The sequence below is a fragment of the Marmota monax genome, unplaced genomic scaffold (genome assembly GCF_021218885.2).
Source record: "Marmota monax isolate L192 unplaced genomic scaffold, Marmota_monax_Labrador192_F-V1.1 WCK01_AAM20220418_F8-fsc00037, whole genome shotgun sequence".
Lineage (NCBI taxonomy): Eukaryota > Metazoa > Chordata > Mammalia > Rodentia > Sciuridae > Marmota > Marmota monax.
In genome coordinates, this window is record NW_026693245.1 from 8,580,700 (window position 1) to 8,597,479 (window position 16,780).

At 36.5% G+C, this 16,780-nt stretch overlaps 2 protein-coding genes and 1 pseudogene across 2 annotated transcripts in view; 2 read left to right on the forward strand and 1 right to left on the reverse strand.

Moving 5' to 3' along the window:
• The window catches only part of Cdc20b (cell division cycle 20B), a 67,440-nt gene extending 64,277 nt beyond the window's left edge, over window positions 1–3,163 (reverse strand). The window contains exon 1 of the mRNA XM_058583119.1: window positions 3,054–3,163. The gene's annotated coding sequence lies outside the window, so the exon portion shown is untranslated. The remainder of the gene's footprint in view (window positions 1–3,053) is intronic.
• On the forward strand, window positions 932–1,062 carry LOC124100772 (U4 spliceosomal RNA; annotated as a pseudogene).
• Window positions 3,164–13,651: 10,488 nt separating the features above from the next.
• On the forward strand, window positions 13,652–15,751 carry LOC124100735 (adaptin ear-binding coat-associated protein 1-like). Its single transcript, XM_046456352.2, is given in 2 exon segments — window positions 13,652–13,726; window positions 13,728–15,751. Coding segments are annotated over 2 exon segments (828 nt in total). The 3' UTR covers window positions 14,481–15,751.
• Window positions 15,752–16,780: the final 1,029 nt, after the last annotated feature.

A 16,780-nucleotide genomic window follows, 5' to 3' on the forward strand; every position in this document is an offset into this window, starting at 1 on the left:
GGGTTCAATCTCCAGAACCACACAAAAAAAGAGAAGAGAAAAATTACCAAATTTTTTATTATTTATTTAATTATTTATTGGTACTAGGGATTGAACCCAGGGGTGCTTAACCACTAAGCCACATCCCTAACCCTTTTTAATATTTTAGAGACAGGGTCTCACTTAGTTGCTTAGGGCCTCACTAAGTTGCTGAAGCTGGCTTTGAACTCAGGATCCTCCTGCCTCATCCTCCTGAGCTGCTGGGATTACAAATGTGTGCCACCTGGCCGAATTTTATCTTTGAAAAATTATATGGGGGCTGGAATGTGGCTCAAGCGATAGCACGCTCGCCTGGCATGCGTGCGGCCCGGGTTCGATCCTCAGCACCACATACAAACAAAGATGTTGTGTCCGTAAATTGTTTATTTACTAAAAAATAAATATTAAAAATTCTCTCTCTCTCTCTCTCTCTAAAAAAATAAAAAGAGGAGACTGCTGAATGTTTCATTTAAAAAAAGAAAAATTATATGTAGGATATTATAGAGTCCATCTTTTCAATTTAGTAGCTAGCCCATTAGCTGTTATGGCTTGTCATTTGTATTTTATTGTGTATTTGTTGTTTCTAATATATTTTTCTATCATCCCAAATATTTATATGATTTGAAAAAGAGTCAACATGTCTGGGAGCAATACAAAAGTCTAAAACAACTTTCACAGGCTATGAGCAATACATCAGTTACCAAAATAACACTTCATTGGGCCAAATATAAAAATCTGTATTATCCTTAAAAAAATCAAAAACATATTCTTCCAAATATTGTTATGGAGGAAGGAGAGAGGTAATGATTAAAAAGCACCACCATATATTCATATGCAGAACAATAATACTACATTCCTATTGCTCTCTCTTCAGTTACAAAAGTCCTAAGACTGTATCCAAATGTGTGGCATTAGCTTTGTGCAGTGGCAGTATCATAGCCAATGAGGTTTATCCGAGGCGCGATTATTGCTAATTGAAAACTTTTCCCAAATGTGTGGCATTTTCCCTTAAGTAAATCCATGCCATGAAACTGCAGAGAGGCTGCTGGAGGTGAAAATCACTTGCTTCTAACAACAGCCATAGTAGCCTGCTTCCGACTCTATTTTTTTTTTTAACAATAAAGCCCATAGTGATCTCATTTAAGAGCAGATTAATAAGATCATGTCACTCCACTGTTTCTGACTTTCCAAAAGCCAGAATCCTTGGTAGAGCACTTGCATAGTATGTACGAAGCCCTGCGTCAGTCCCCAGGACAGCAAAAAAAAACAAGTGAACAAAAAAGCAGATTCATTTTAATAAGACCTAAAAGCCTGCCTCAGCAGCCTGCTCTGGACCCACACTTGCCCTTGCATTCTCCCTTGAAAGAGTCGTACTCCTTTTCACCTAGAGTTCATTGTGTATTTTTCCCTCTTAATGTCCCTCCTCCTTGACCTAGTTAATTTCTGCTCTTACCCATCACTTCCTCTCTTGATCTTTCAGAACATATCCACCCCTCAAATCATTTGCTCTCCTGACAGTCTCATCTTTTCCTGCTTAGGATGTATAAATGATTCAACCCACACCAAATGAAGATATAAGTCACATGAGACTCAACTACAATAGATCTCAGTCAAGTCACCTAACTTTTCTTGGCCTCATATCTCCCAGCTATTGTGAGTTTGAATTAAAATTTCTTTCTTCTCTATATTTTTCTGCATTCTATGATTTCAAGTAAAGGTTATTCCAGATAGGTGTAGAGTGTAGTCTAGAATAGAATCAAATTACTTCAAATACCTATTCTACTTACTAGCTATGATATCTTAGAGAGTTATTTAATGTCAGCCTCAATTACCAGGTAAAAACAGGAGTAATCAGAGAACTTTACCATACAGCTTTCTTATGAGCACTTAGTTCAGCACCAAACACATGTCGTGTGCTCAAAACACCTATTGTGATTGAGTGCTGCTTCCACTATAATTCATATGCCCCAGAGCATAAGTGGCAAATAGAAATAAAATTTAGGCCACATATTTAAACTTGTGATAGCCAAGGTTTTATAAATATATTTTAATTTTATATTTATGAATATAAATATATAAATATTTTATAAATATAAAATTAAATAAGTAAAATTAATTTTAAAACATTTTATTTAACTGAATATGTACATAAAATATTATTATTTCAGTTAGGTGTGGTGGCGCATGCCTGTAATTCCAGCAGCTCAGGAGGCTGAGGCAGGAGGTTTGCAAGTACAAAGCCAGCCTCAGCAATGGCGAGGCACTAAGCAACTCACTGAGACCCTGTCTTTAAGTAAAATACAAAATAGTGCTGAGGATGTGGCTCAGTGGTCCAGTGTCCCTGAGTTCAATCCCTGGTACAAAACAAAACAAAACAAACAAACAACAACAAAATATATACATATATATACATACACACACATATATAATTCCTACATGTCATCAATACAAAATTGCTAATGATATATTTTATTTATTTTTTAGTTCTTCAGAATCCTGTGGGTATTCTACAGTTACAACACACCTCAATTCTTACCATCTGGATATCATGTGTTCAATAGCCACAGGTGGCTGGTGGCTACAGTATTAAAAGACAATGTAGCCCTAGAGAGTTCTAGTAGCTTTTCCCCTTCTCTTCCCTCAGGCTGTCTGCTGTCTAATCTGATTCACACTGGCCTCCTCAACTAATTGTTCATTCACTGGGTACGATTTCTGGTATTTAAAGTGAGTAATTGCTTAATCCCATTATTTATATAATTGAAGATTTCCTTATGAGACTGGTTAAAAGAACAGATTATCAATGGAGATCCTTAAATCTCCTGGAGATTTATAAAATTCCCATAATTTACATATAATTATCTAAATTTGGTATTCCAAACAGAATAAATTAGAAATCATATACATTTCATCTCTAACCCATTTTTTTTCAATGCCTCATTGCAAAAGTTAGACTCACAGGTTGTTCTTCTAAATTGAACACAGTAAGGCTGAAAGATTGAGAATAGACATTATCAGCAGGGAGCACTAGCACACACCTGTAACCCATCGGCTCAGGAGGCTGAGACAGGATGATCACGAATTCAAAGCCAGCTTCAGCAACAGAGAGGTGCTAAGCAACTCAGTGAGACCCTGTCTCGAAATAAAATACAAAATAGGGCTGGGGATGTGGTTCAGTGCTCAAGTGCCCCCAAGTTCAATCCCTGGTACCTCCCAAAACAATGAAGTAATAGACATTATCATGACAAACTAAAACATTATTATTATCACACCTGTTTAGGTACTTGATCTAGCCTCCTCAAAGGATACATATGGAATAAATTAAAAGAACACTTTTATTTCCGGAAGGTGGTGCTGTGAACATAAAAAGTACTTAGCTCTGTTCACTATTTTATTTTGGAATTATAAGACTATTTTTTTAGATTTTTTAAAGGTAATATAATAAGCATCTCGATTATTTTGATGATTTTGATAATCTTAATCAAAATGGAAGGAAAATAGCAATTCTTTTTCCTTCCCTTTGAAAATCAAATATATTGTCTATAGTAACTGTACCCATTAACTTTTTTCTTTTTGTTTTTGTTCTGAAACCTTGCACACACTAAGCTTCAGCTATACTCCTATCCCATTATTAACTTTTTGAGTGAATTTTTAATGTTAAAATACTGTTTTTTAAAAATCTAATGGCTAAAATTTATTGAATAGTAACTATGTTCAGACACTATACTAAGTAGTAGTGGAATTCAGAAAAGAAGAGTCAAATCTTTTTAGTTTGTTGATAGGCCTTTATTTTATTCACATGTAGTGCTGAAGAATCGAACCCAGTGCCTCACACATGTGAGGCAAGTGCTCTACCACTGAGCTACAACCCCAGCCCAGGAGGAGCTATTTTAAAAAGAGTATTTGAGCCTGGCACTGTGGTATACGCCTGCAATCCCAATGACTCAGGAGGCTGAGGCAGGAGGATCACACACAGTTCAAGGCCAGCCTGGGCAAGGCCCTGTCTCAAAAGAATTTTTAAAGGGTTGGAGGTGTATCTGAGTGATAGTATCCCTAGGTTTAATCCCCAGTTTCAAGGAAAGAGCATTTGAGTCCTATAGCTTTAACTTAATTTGATTTTTGTAGAGAAATTAAGAGTTTATAAACTTGTTTCTCTGCTTTTTTTTGGGGGGGGACAACATATAAGGAAACAAAACATCAAGTTTTTATTAAATGAAGATCTGATTCTTTTGTTACCTGTTACCAAAAAGGAGAAAGGGAGGGAAGGAAGGAGGGAAAGGAGGAAAGAAGGGTAGAGGGAGTGAGAGGGGAAAGAAGAAAAGGAAAGGCAAAGGGAAAAAGAAGATCAAATCAAAGACAATTTCTGTTTTCTTTGAACAAACAGCCACTAACAATGCTAGAATCAGACCTAGTTTAGCAAGGCATAAGCCAGCCAAGAAATTTTGTCATCCAATATGGGAAGTTGTGATTCAAACAACCCAAAATGTTGCTGCTCGAGAGACTAAAATTTTACAATATCACTGGAAATTTGAGGCAATATAATTTGAATACATGAATTTGGTATCTCCTAGATATTTAGTCAAAAATAAAACAAAAACTTGAATTGACTTACATTGCAGTGTGGAAAACTTACCCTTCAGCTGCACCACAAGATTAGCAGATCATCACACTTAAATGAAACACTTCCAACTATGCTTATCCAGCAAGTAAACATACCTGTGTAAATACAGAAGCATTTAGTTAACATTTCGTGAAGTTCATATTAGCACGTGGGTCATTATTTCAACACAAATGTGTTGACATTTCAGTACTATTACACAGAAAGACCTGATTTATTAGAGCAAGACAGTGAGGAAAAGCCCTTAAATAATTCTTCATGGGAGTAGGAAACAAATAAGAGCATACTAGCAAGATTTATGGTCACGTTCCTGGCAATTCCTTTAGAAATTCATAAAAGTTAACACTGTGACTAGAGGCAGGACCAAAGTATCCCTGCTCTCTTCCTTTGAAGTATCATGATTATATTCAACTTGAGTTTTTTTAAAAATATATGCTTCAAACAGCACACACTGCATGGGAAATAGAAAATAATTTCCTCTGGGAGATCTTGGGCCAGAAGGTAAAAGGTATTTAAGATAATTATTCTAATATGGACAGAATGTGAGAGTGATATAGTGAAAATACAAGGTGCTATCAGGGATTATAGGAGTTATATATTGTAAATGTAACTCTAACCATATTTAAGCTTTCTGTTCTTAAGTTTAAATAATTTCAATTTCTATTTCTCAATGCTTTGTTTACTGTCCTCCTGAATCCTCAGGTTTCAATATTTATCTTAGATTATAGAACTCAAAATTTTACCACCAGGTTCAAAGGTTGAATTTTGGAAGAAATGTCTTGCTTACTTTAGTTTGCTAGCATTTCATTCACTTTTGAAATAATTATAGTAAATGTTAATGATCCAAGCTGGGTGCAGTGGTGCAGGCCTGTAATTCTGAAAGCTGATTTAGTAGGTTTAAAAATTCAAAGCCACCCTCAGCTACTTAGTGAGATCTTGTCTCCAAATAAAATACAAAAAAGGGCTGGGGATGTGGTTCAGAGGTTAACCGTCCCTGGGTTCAGTCTGTGTACCAGAAAAATGGTGATGATGATCCAGTGCATATTTGTTAAATAGTCAGGGCAAATTGATTAAATAATATCTATATAATGAAATGAAGTCATAAATTATGTCAGCTGAAGATACAGCTCAGTGGTAGAGTGCAGTTTTAGCAGGTATAGGGCCCAAAGTTTGATCCCCAGAACCAAAAAAAAAATCAGAAAAATCATAAAAGAACCATAACCACTGCTAGTTAGAAGAAGAAGGCACACAGTGGGTTATGATTCCTATCCTAATTTACCAAAATTCTATTTATATGTATGTATATGTGCTTTATACACACAGAGTCTGGAAGTGCCAGGTCTGGTGACACACATTTGTAATCCCAATGACTGGGGAGGCTGAGGCAGGAGAATTTCAAGTTCAAAGCCAGGCACAGAAACTTAGCAAGACTCTAAGCAACTTAGTGAAACCCTGTCTTAAAATAAAAACAAGGACTTCGGGTGCAACTCAGTGTTAAAGCATCCAGGGATTCAATCCCTGGAAGAAGAAGAAGAAGGAGGAGGAGAAAGGGAAAGGAAGAAGAAGGAGGAGGAGGGGATCTGGAGGGATCATCATGGCTGTCTGGAAGTCTCCTTCAAAATGGAAGGAATATGAATGTTTTATGTTGACTTTTTTTTGGCTTTATTTTGAAAGAAGACAAAACTAAGATACCTCATAATATTTAAAGTTAAAGTAAATTATTAGCATGAGATCTCATAAACCTAAAAAGTATACATTGTAAAAAGGAGATGATTCTTAAATTTTAGAACTTTTAAGCTAATTTTAAAGTAGACACATTTTGCATACCAAATACTAAGCTAATCCCCAAAAAAGTCAAAACCATAGTAATTGGAACTGGCCTCTCTAATGATGTGCTTGGGGATTTTCCGGTGCTTTGGATGCTACAAGTTCTTTTGGTTTTTAAGATTTTGCTTTTAACATGGAAATGTCCTTGGCTGGGTCACATTTTTTAGCTGATACACAACAATTTTACATATTTATGGAGCAAATACCAGGCAGCGTTTTGAGACATGCATACATTGTATAATGTTCAAAGCAGGGTAAACCCATCTACTCTTCAAACACTTATTAGAAGAACGGACTGTGAAATTAGGTGAAAGCAAGAATTAAATAGTGACAAACCCTGGGTGTTATGGGTGGAGGAGTGGTAAGAGAGCCACAGATGTGAGCAGAGCTTTGAGTGCCAAAAACAAGTTGCTCAAAACATTACGGAGGCAGAAGGAAAGAAAGTTCCCTGAGTACTTGTATTATGAAATGAAAAAATGTATAAGAGTGTTTTTAAAATGTTAGAGTGCTCTACAAATAATAGCTAACATTTATTAAGCACTGATCAAGAATGCTGTTCATGAGCTTATTTTATTACTACAGTTATGCATAAGGCCTGTGTGCATATCTACCTACAATTGAAGTAGGCCATACCATTATCTCCATTTTCCAGACAGAAAACTGAGGCACAGATAGGATAAATAACATGCCCACCATCCCACAGCTAGCAGATAGTTAGCCCAGGTTAAAACACAAGTGGTCTTTTTCAGGGTACCTCTTAACCGAGTACCTCTTAATTTTTAACTGAATGGTGGTGTTAACTTGTGCTTTCTTCAAAGACGCCAATATTTTAAAACAACTTTACTGAGATGTAATTCACATAGTATAAAATTCGCCATTTAAAGTGTGTGATTTAATGATCTTTAGCGTATTCAGTATTGTAGAACCATAAATGCAATCAGTTACAGAATATTTTGATTCTTCCAAAAGAAATTACTTACCATTTAGCAGTCATCTCTCCCCGGCCTTAGGCAACCACTAATCGATTTTCTGTCTGCATAGTTGCTTATTATGGGACATTTTACATAAATAGAAACTTGCAATATATGATCTTTTGTGACTAGTTTATTTCATTTAGCATGATTTTATCTATGTTGTAGAATATATAATACTTAATTCCTTTTTATTGCTGAATAATATTCTATTGTATGTATGGACATAAACCATATTTTATTTATCCATCAATTGATGCACATTTAGGTTGTTTCCACCTCTTGACTATTGTGAATAATGCTGCTATGAACATTCATGCAAAAGGTTTTGTTTTGCCCTTTATGTCTCTATTTCTCTTAGATAAATACCTAAAAGAGTAAAGCTAGGTCATACAGTAGCTCTATTTTTAAGGAACTGCCAAGCTGTCTTCCAAAGCAGCTGTACCATTTAAACATTGCCAAGACCAGTGTATGAGGATTCTAATTTTTCCATATCTTGTCAACACTTATAGCCATTTTAGTGGGTATAAAGTGGAATATAATTGTGGTTTTATTTGTATTTCTATGATAGCTAATGATGTTTGCATCTGCTATGGGTTGATTGTGTTCCTTAAAAAAAAATGCATATGTTAGAAACTCAGTCCCCAAGGCAACAGCACTGGGAGACAGAGCCTTTGGGGAGGTGTTTAGGTCTAGAAGCCTCTGCCCTCCTAAACAAATGCAATGCTACTGTAAAAAGGGCTTGTAAGAGGGATTCTCTCTTCTGCCACATGAGGACACAATTTCCTTGTCTCTGGAACATGAAACAGTCAGGCACCTTTCTTGGAACCAGAAACAAAGGTGCTAAGACAAGCACCTTAATCTTAGACTTCCCGGCCTTTAGAACTATAAGAGAATAAAATCATTTATTAATTGCCCACTCTATGGTATTCTGCGACAGCAGCACAAGATGGTATCTTATCATAAAACACTATTTTTTATTATTTCTAAAACTTGGAAAATTAAAACTTGTCCCAATAGTAATATGGGAAAGACCCTAACCGAGGGACAAGTTTCTGACAATAGAATCCTGGTCTCATTCATCTTGTAGACATTTGCAGCACAAAAGTCCATTTTTACACAGTAGAGATGTTCCATAAATGTTTGCTGAATTACCTCCCTGATGTTCTTTTGTAAGTCAACTGCATTTCCCTATAGAGTTAACTTTAAAAGGTGTATAAAATTAGTTCACAAAAGGCTTTTCAACTTATAGCAGAGCCATGATATTAATTGCCAAGCCTGAGTCCTAGTGCCTGTGAACAGTGAGATGCAGCTCAGGAGAGAGCAGAAGAAACCAACTCTAAGCCTCTCCCACTGGAGCAGAAGGGCAGTCCAAGAGGTTTTTTGCTGATATATAACTCCCATCAAGTGTGCTAATCTAAAGTGTATAGCTTGATGATGATTCTCCTGTGAATACACCTATGCAACCAGCATTTAGATAAAGATGAGGTTTCTTCATCCTCTTTCCCTGGTCAACACCTCTCGCCAATGGTTACTCTGACTTCAACACCCTCAGATTTACCTAGGAAAATGTCATACTGAGGAGTTCTTTTTGGTAACTTCCCCCCTTTATTTCTGTACTCGTTTCTCTGATGATCTTGGAAGATGTAATCCTCATGCTTTTCATAGTTCTGCCCTGATCTGTCATATCTCCCCAAGTATTCCAGGGTTCTCCCTCTTTGTCAAAACTTTCATCCTTTGGTTGATAGTTTTTCCCAAGTTGTCCACGAGCTCCTCAAGGACCAAGCTTCTGCCTTCATTCAAAGCACCTGTTAAACACAATATCTTGGGTAGGTAGGAGGAGAGAAATAACCTGGTATAAAAAACTGCACTAAGTCAGGAATGCTATGGAGTCTCATGTTCCTTCTTTGAAGTTGTCAAAATAATTTATGGGAGAGAGGTATGTTAAAAAGTGAAACAAAATTGCTAAGTGTTATTGACTGGATAATCACAACTATGGGGAAAATAAAACCAATAATTACCAAAAACCAATATGAAATGCACCAAAATATTAACAATGATTGTTTGGAAGGTGAAACTAGGGAAACTCTCTATTTTCTAAAACAATATTAATGAACACATACTAGTTATAATGGGGGAAGTCATATTTTTAAGAGTCTATTTATTAACCAAAATTAATTATTAATCAAAGGAAAGTCCAACAATGTGTCTGTCTAAAAGAATTGAAAAGACTTGAAGGAGGTGTACCTGGGCAGGGCAAGAGGCCTTCCCTAGCTTGACATGAGATTTCCTAAGCAAACAGTACTTTTTGCAATTCTTTCCCCAATGTCATTTTTGAATCCAAAAATGTTTCCAAAACACCCACCTGTTTCCACAACATAAAACCACTTTACAAATTGAAGACTCCCCGGACCCTAGTAATAGTAGAAATTTCCTATAGTTTACTTAAAAGCTAAAATTAGAATAAGGAACTCCATTACAAAACACCTTAGACATTATCTTTGTATAGGCAGGAAGAGGGGTCACTGAGCAATTTTCAGAATTTTGCAAGTCAAAATTGATTTTGTGGAAAACATCTAGAAAATCAGTTGCCTCAATTTCACTTTATGTGTATAGGAATAGCCTTTGTCTTTCCAATTTTGCATTAAAACTGTTCTGTATTGACAACATTCACCTGAACTTTTCAACAATGCAGGCATCCACACTTCATGTGTTGACCATATAAACGTCATTACTACTCTTGATAGGAGTAGTCTTAAATCCAAACATATCTCAATCTGTTTTTTTTTCTTTAACTTATGCTTTTTTGCTTCTCTTGATTATTCTAGCACACAAAAACTAAATTTTCTCAACATTTATATTGGCAATAACTCAGTCTCAAGACAAAACCAAAATAACCATGTGTTTTTAAATGTCATTCTACATACTTATAGCGGTCATTACTTTGATTTAAAAAAAAAAGAAAATATTTTCTGCTTGCATTAACTTAATCATACCCCCTTTTAAATTCTTAAGGATTGTTTATGAATTTATCTCTGATCATAGAGGAAAATGCCCATAAGGCCTAGTCTCTTTTTTATCTTTTCAGGTGAGGAACAAACCCAAGGTTTGTTTACTCAATTACATAATCTCTGAAATAATAAAAAAAAAACATTTCTGGTTAACACTGAGCCTAGAAGATTTTTTTTCTTGACTGAAGCCAACGCAATTTATAAAACCTCTTCTCATGCAACAGTGATAATTTAGTTGGTTCGTTTTATAGACAGAATAAATAAGTATTAATAAGCATTTACAGAATAATAATTTAATAATTCTACTGTATTAATTATTCATGTTGATAATTTTTAATACCACCTAATTTCCCATACCATACAAATTTGCAGAATAAGAAATAAAAACATAAACAGACAACACTGTGGAGTATCATTAATGGATTCTCCCTAGTTTAGGTAGAAAAATCTATAATTGAAAGAGCAACTATGAACAGAATGCAAATCCTGCAATTAGCAGATTATTCAAAGAAGCAGTCAATTTCAAATGAACTAGTGTAGACTATAAGAATACAGAAATGGGAAATTATATAAAAGAGGAAAAATTTTAAAAAGGAGATAATAAGCAGGTTATATTAAGTAATTCTGGCCCAAGGTTTAGTCATTACCTTTGTGGGAAATGGCTGGTTATCAAGTGTGCAGACACACAATGGGGCTATCAGCCCTTTGTCATTCACTGTGTAAATGCATGTACTTGTATATAAATCATGCATGATTTATTTCATCTGGTGTAGAGATTTTCTTCAATTAGTTTTCTTTATAATCTCTCAAAGTAAAAGAATCTTTTCAGGCATTTTTAAGGAGAAGCACTAAAAATAAGTAGACCCAACAAATATCCATAGATACTAAATTAGTTAGTTTTTCATTACTGTAAAAAATAAGTGAGATAACTTAAAGAGAAAAGGTTTATTCTGGCTCACAGTTTAGAGGTTTTAGTCCTTGATCAGTTGACCCCACTGCCTGCGACCTATGGTGGCACATCATATTGGAATCTCACAGTAAAGCAAAATCCGTCACCTGGTGTCAGAATAGCAAAAAATAGAGGAAGGGCCCTGGGTCCCACTATCACCTTCAGGGGCACATCTCAGATGACCAGATGACCTCCCTCTAGACTATACCACTTAAAGTTCCCATCATCTCCCATAGTGCCAAGTGGGAACTAAGCTTTCAACACACAGGTATTTGGAGAACTTTCCAGACACTATCCTGGTCAACATACCATGTCCAGCCCAAATCTTCCCACTGTAACTACATGTCAAAAAACTCAACTAGCCAAGCACAGTGGCACATGCCTGAGGCTTAGGAGGTTTGCAGGAAGATCACAAGTTCAAAGCCAGCCTCAGCAATTTAGCAAGACCCTGTCTCAAAATAAAAAATAAAAAGGGCTGGGGAGGGACTGGGGTTGTAGCTCAGGGGCTGGGGTTATAATTCAGGGTTCAATCCTCAACACCACATAAAAATAAATAAAATAAAGGTGTTGTATCCATCTACAACTAAAAAAAAAAAATTTTAAAGGCTAGGAATATAGCTCAGGGATAAAGTGCTTGTGGGTTCAATTCCCAGTACCAAAAAAAAAAAAAAATTTACTAAAATTGACAGAGCTGATTAAGTAACAACACTGTGAAGTGGGGGCCACACTAAGAATCAATTTTTGCAGCAGCTAATACATTTGTTGTCAGAACTTAGTAATGGCACTTTTGTCTTTTCATCTGTGAAACAAGATTAATAGCTCTATCCTATAGGCCAAACTCTTGAAAAACTAAATAGTAAAAGGAATAGAGAATTTTATTTTAATATTTTAGGTAAAAAAATCAAATATTAGTAAAGATGAAGCAAACATAATGGCATTATTCTATTTAAATTTTGGCATAAAGAAATAACATTTCATTCTAGATTAAGAAACAAAATTAAGCCTTATAGAACAAGGTCATATTTTACTGTTTTCCTTGTTTAACCAGGAAAGGAAAGGATGGATGGATGGTTGGATAGATAAATAGATAGAATTAAAACATGAGTGTCTGGGGGATAGGAGACAAATTTCCTGTTCAAGAGACCTCCAAATAATTTATGTACATGCTGTGTTCCAAAGAAGAGGATGTCCAACCCCTCACTTCTAAATCAGACTACATATAAAGATGTCCTCCCAAAGAGTACAGCAGGGAAAGGGATAAGAGGGTATCATTACAATGGCAAAATCTGACAAATAGTGTTCCATCAGGTAATCAAAGTGAACATCAGTCATCATAAATTGTGTTGATAAGAACATGCTCCTGATATGATATACTCTTTCTCTGAAAAAAATATTATTCCAATCTAATCATCAGAAAAATATCAGAAAAGTTTTAATAAAGGGGCATCCTACAATATGCTTGACCAATGCTTCTCAAAACTTATCAAGAATATAAAAAATAAGCAGGGCATGGTGGCACCAATCTGTAATCCCAGCAACTTGGGAGTTTGAGACAGGAGGATCACAGATTCAAAGCCAATCTCAGAAACTTAGCAAAGCTCTAAGCAACTTTGTGAGAGCCTCTCTCAAAAGAAAAAAGAAAAAGGGCTGGGGATATGGCTCTGTGGTTAAGCATATCTGGGTTCAATTCCTGATACCAAAGAAAGAAAGAAGATGAAAAATAAGAAAAAGCATTAGAAACTGTTACCTCCTTTGCTACCAGGTAATTGAGAATAATTATCAGTAGTACTTTTTATTTATGGTTATGGTGGCCTCCATACACACTTGTGGTCTTTTCTGATATTATCAAGCAATCATGCATAAGTAGCCTTCCTTTATAACCTCCTGGCTTTATTTACCTGTTGGTAAGGTTGACACAAGTAACCCTTATTTTTATTTTGACAAATTTTACAATTTTTTTACATTTCTTCCTTTCATTTTCTGAAAACATCAGTGATCAACAATCTTATCCATGTTGATTGTCCATTGCCAGGATTGACCTGTCCTAGTTGTTGGTCTGATCTGGTCCAACATTGCCTGTAATGCCAGCTACTTAGAATGCCAAGGCCAGTCTTGTCAATTTAGAGAAACAATGTCTCCAAATAAAATACAAAATGGACTGGTGATGTAACTCAGTGTAAAGTGCCCCTGGGTTCAGATCCCAGTACCAATAAAGAAAATAAGTAAGGCCGCCCCTGGCAACGCGGAGAGCGGAGTCAAGATGGCGGCCGAGTTGGAGTATGAATCTGTGCTGTGTGTAAAGCCGGAAGTCAGCGTCTACCGGATTCCACCCCGGGGCCTCCAAACGCGGTTACAGGGCATCTGACTGGAAATTAGACCAACCTGATTGGACCCGTCGTCTCGGAATTACTTCAAAAGGAAAGATTGCCTATATCAAACTTGAAGATAAAGTTTCAGGAGAGCTCTTTGCTCAGGCACCAGTAGAACAATATCCTGGTATTGCTGTGGAGACAGTGACAGATTCTAGCCGCTACTTTGTAATTCGGATCCAGGATGGTACTGGTCAAAGTGCGTTCATTGGCATTGGATTCACAGATCGGGGAGATGCCTTTGACTTTAATGTTTCCTTGCAAGATCACTTCAAGTGGGTAAAGCAGGAATCTGAGATTTCCAAAGAATCTCAGGAAATGGATACTCGTCCCAAGTTGGATCTAAGCTTCAAGGAAGGACAGACCATCAAGTTGAGTATTGGGAACATTACAACCAAGAAAGGAGCTGCTTCTAAGCCCAGGACTACAGGAGCTGGGGGCCTAAGTTTACTTCCTCCTCCCCCTGGAGGCAAAGTCACTATTCCCCCACCATCTTCCTCAGTTGCCATCAGTAATCATGTCACTCCACCACCCATTCCAAAATCTAACCATGGAGGTAGTAATTCAGATATCCTTTTAGATTTGGATTCTCCTGTACCTGTCACAACAACAGCACCAGCTCCAGTTTCTGCAAGCAATGACTTGTGGGGAGACTTTAGTACTGCATCCAGCTCAGTTCCAAACCAGGCACCACAGCCATCCAACTGGGTCCAGTCTTGAATAGCATTGCAAGACAGTAAGGACAGACTTGAAGAATAAAAATGACGTTGAGGGCACCAATCTGTGAGGGAGGTTAGGAACCCCTTCCCTCCCCCAAACCAAAATTAATGGACAATCTTCTTCATAGCTTTTCCATTATATTCAAGTTGATTTATGTCACTCTTCTATGTCATTACTTGCTATACAGCCAAGAGAGTATCTGTTATTTCCTGGTGATTACCAATGCAGGAGAACAGTAGATCTTAACTATACTTGTGGCTAGCTATGCAGGGTTCAAAAGACCAGTGTCTTTTTGAGGGGAAATGACCTTTAATCCGTAAAATTTTTCTCCATCTTTTAAATTCTTGAACTTATTTTAGAATCATCTCATGATCCTTGTGTGCCTCTTTGTGAAACCCTATTTTACAATTTCAGGGGAGACAAAGCCTTGAAACTTTCTTTTCCACTAACCCAAGACTCTAAAAATGGACAGGCTGACCTCAGTATTTACAGATTCAGAATTTTGATAAGGGTATGTTTGGAGAAAGATGGGTATCTTGGGTCTCTTCTGTATAGCCTCCAGGCTTGTCCTATTCAATGAACGTCCAGCGCTAGGTGCAGCTCCATCGCCCTCTTGTGTGTTTACATGTCTTTTCCTATGATAAGAGGGTTGTATTGGTGGCATCCCTACTGTTGTGTTTATTGAATAGTGCAACATCTTTGACATCTTTGGATGTTTCTGGGATGGAGGAAGTTCAAGGGGCTGTGCTTTCCAAGTTATATTCCATAGACATGTTTAATTTCTTGCAGCTCCACCTCGTTGCTGCATTTGAAGCACAGCATTAATTTATGTTCACCCCTTTATTTGACCTAATTTGAAGAGTTGTGTTTTTAACCTGATCTGTAGAACAGAGAGGTTGAAAGCACTTAAGTCTTATTCAGTACCCACATTGCCTTGCTGCCTGGGTATCTGACCCCTTTCCATAAGCATTTTTTTTTCAATCCATCTGGCTCTTCAATAGAAAGCTGCTATTACATATATTGTCACTTATGAAGGATGTTAGAAAGTCACAGCTTTATTGTGACAGTTTTTGTCTTGGACTTTGATACCCGCTAGCTAGGGTATCTTAAAAGCAAGTTGCTCTCCCTTCACTTTCCTTTCCCTCTGCCCTGCCATTCCTTTTACAATGCTGTGAAAACAGTTCACCTCCTCAGATGAATGGGCACTACCTATTTTGTTTGTTAAAGGGCAATTTTGAGAATTAGATGGGAGGATGTAATTACTTCCCTTAGCACCTATTTGGAGATATACATTCTGGCTGAAGGGGGATCCTTATGTTTAGTTTGAAAATGTATTGTTTCTCCTGGATTCCATTCTTTTTTTTTTTTAAGAGAGAGAGAGAATTTTTTTAAGAGAGAGAGAGAGAATTTTTTAATATTTATTTTTTAGTTCTCGGCGGATACAGCATCTTTGTATGTGGTGCTGAGGATCAAACCCGGGCCGCATGCATGCCAGGCGAGCATGCTACCGCTTGAGCCACATCCCCAGCCCGTTTCCATTCTTAACTCTTTCTAACTTTGGGTCCATAATTTTCATTGCTTCCCCTTCCAGGCAGCTCTATTCTTGCAGAGCCATGGCAGGACATTTTAAAATTCCAATAGAAAACACTAAAAAGAAAGTCTGTAGAATCACTAGTGACTAACATTGGGAACCTATTTTCTCAATCTTCCTCCATGTTGTGTTCTTTGTATTCTCAAGATGATAATATATTATGTATTTGAATTGCTGAAAAATTGAAAATGAAGTTTAAGATATATGTATATAAAGCGTATGCTGTATTGGTGCAATAATGGTAATTAAAAATATGGAAAATGAAAAAAAAAGAAAATAAGTAAGTAAATAAATAAATAAGATGTGCAAAGGTCAATAGATTTAACATAGATGAAAGGTTAAAAGCCATTTCATGTAAACTCTACAAAGCCAGCCTAGGAATTATTTTAAAGATGTTCAGTAAAAAATTTTAAATTAGGCATGCCAATCAAAATATTTTTCGAAAAGAAAAGAAATTATGAAAACAAGCCATAAAAAAAAAGACAGAGGGGAAAAGTGAAGGATCGTGGCAAATTTCCCATCAGAAATGGTACAGCAAGAGATAGTAAAATGACATCATCAATGCACTGTAAGAAAAGAAAAACAGGAATCTGATATTCTAACCTCAATGAAAATAGCTTTCAAAACTGAAGGGAAAATAACTTCATCAGACTTACACAATCTGATGCAGTTCATCACTAGCCCACCTGCACTAGAGGGAATCTGGCTG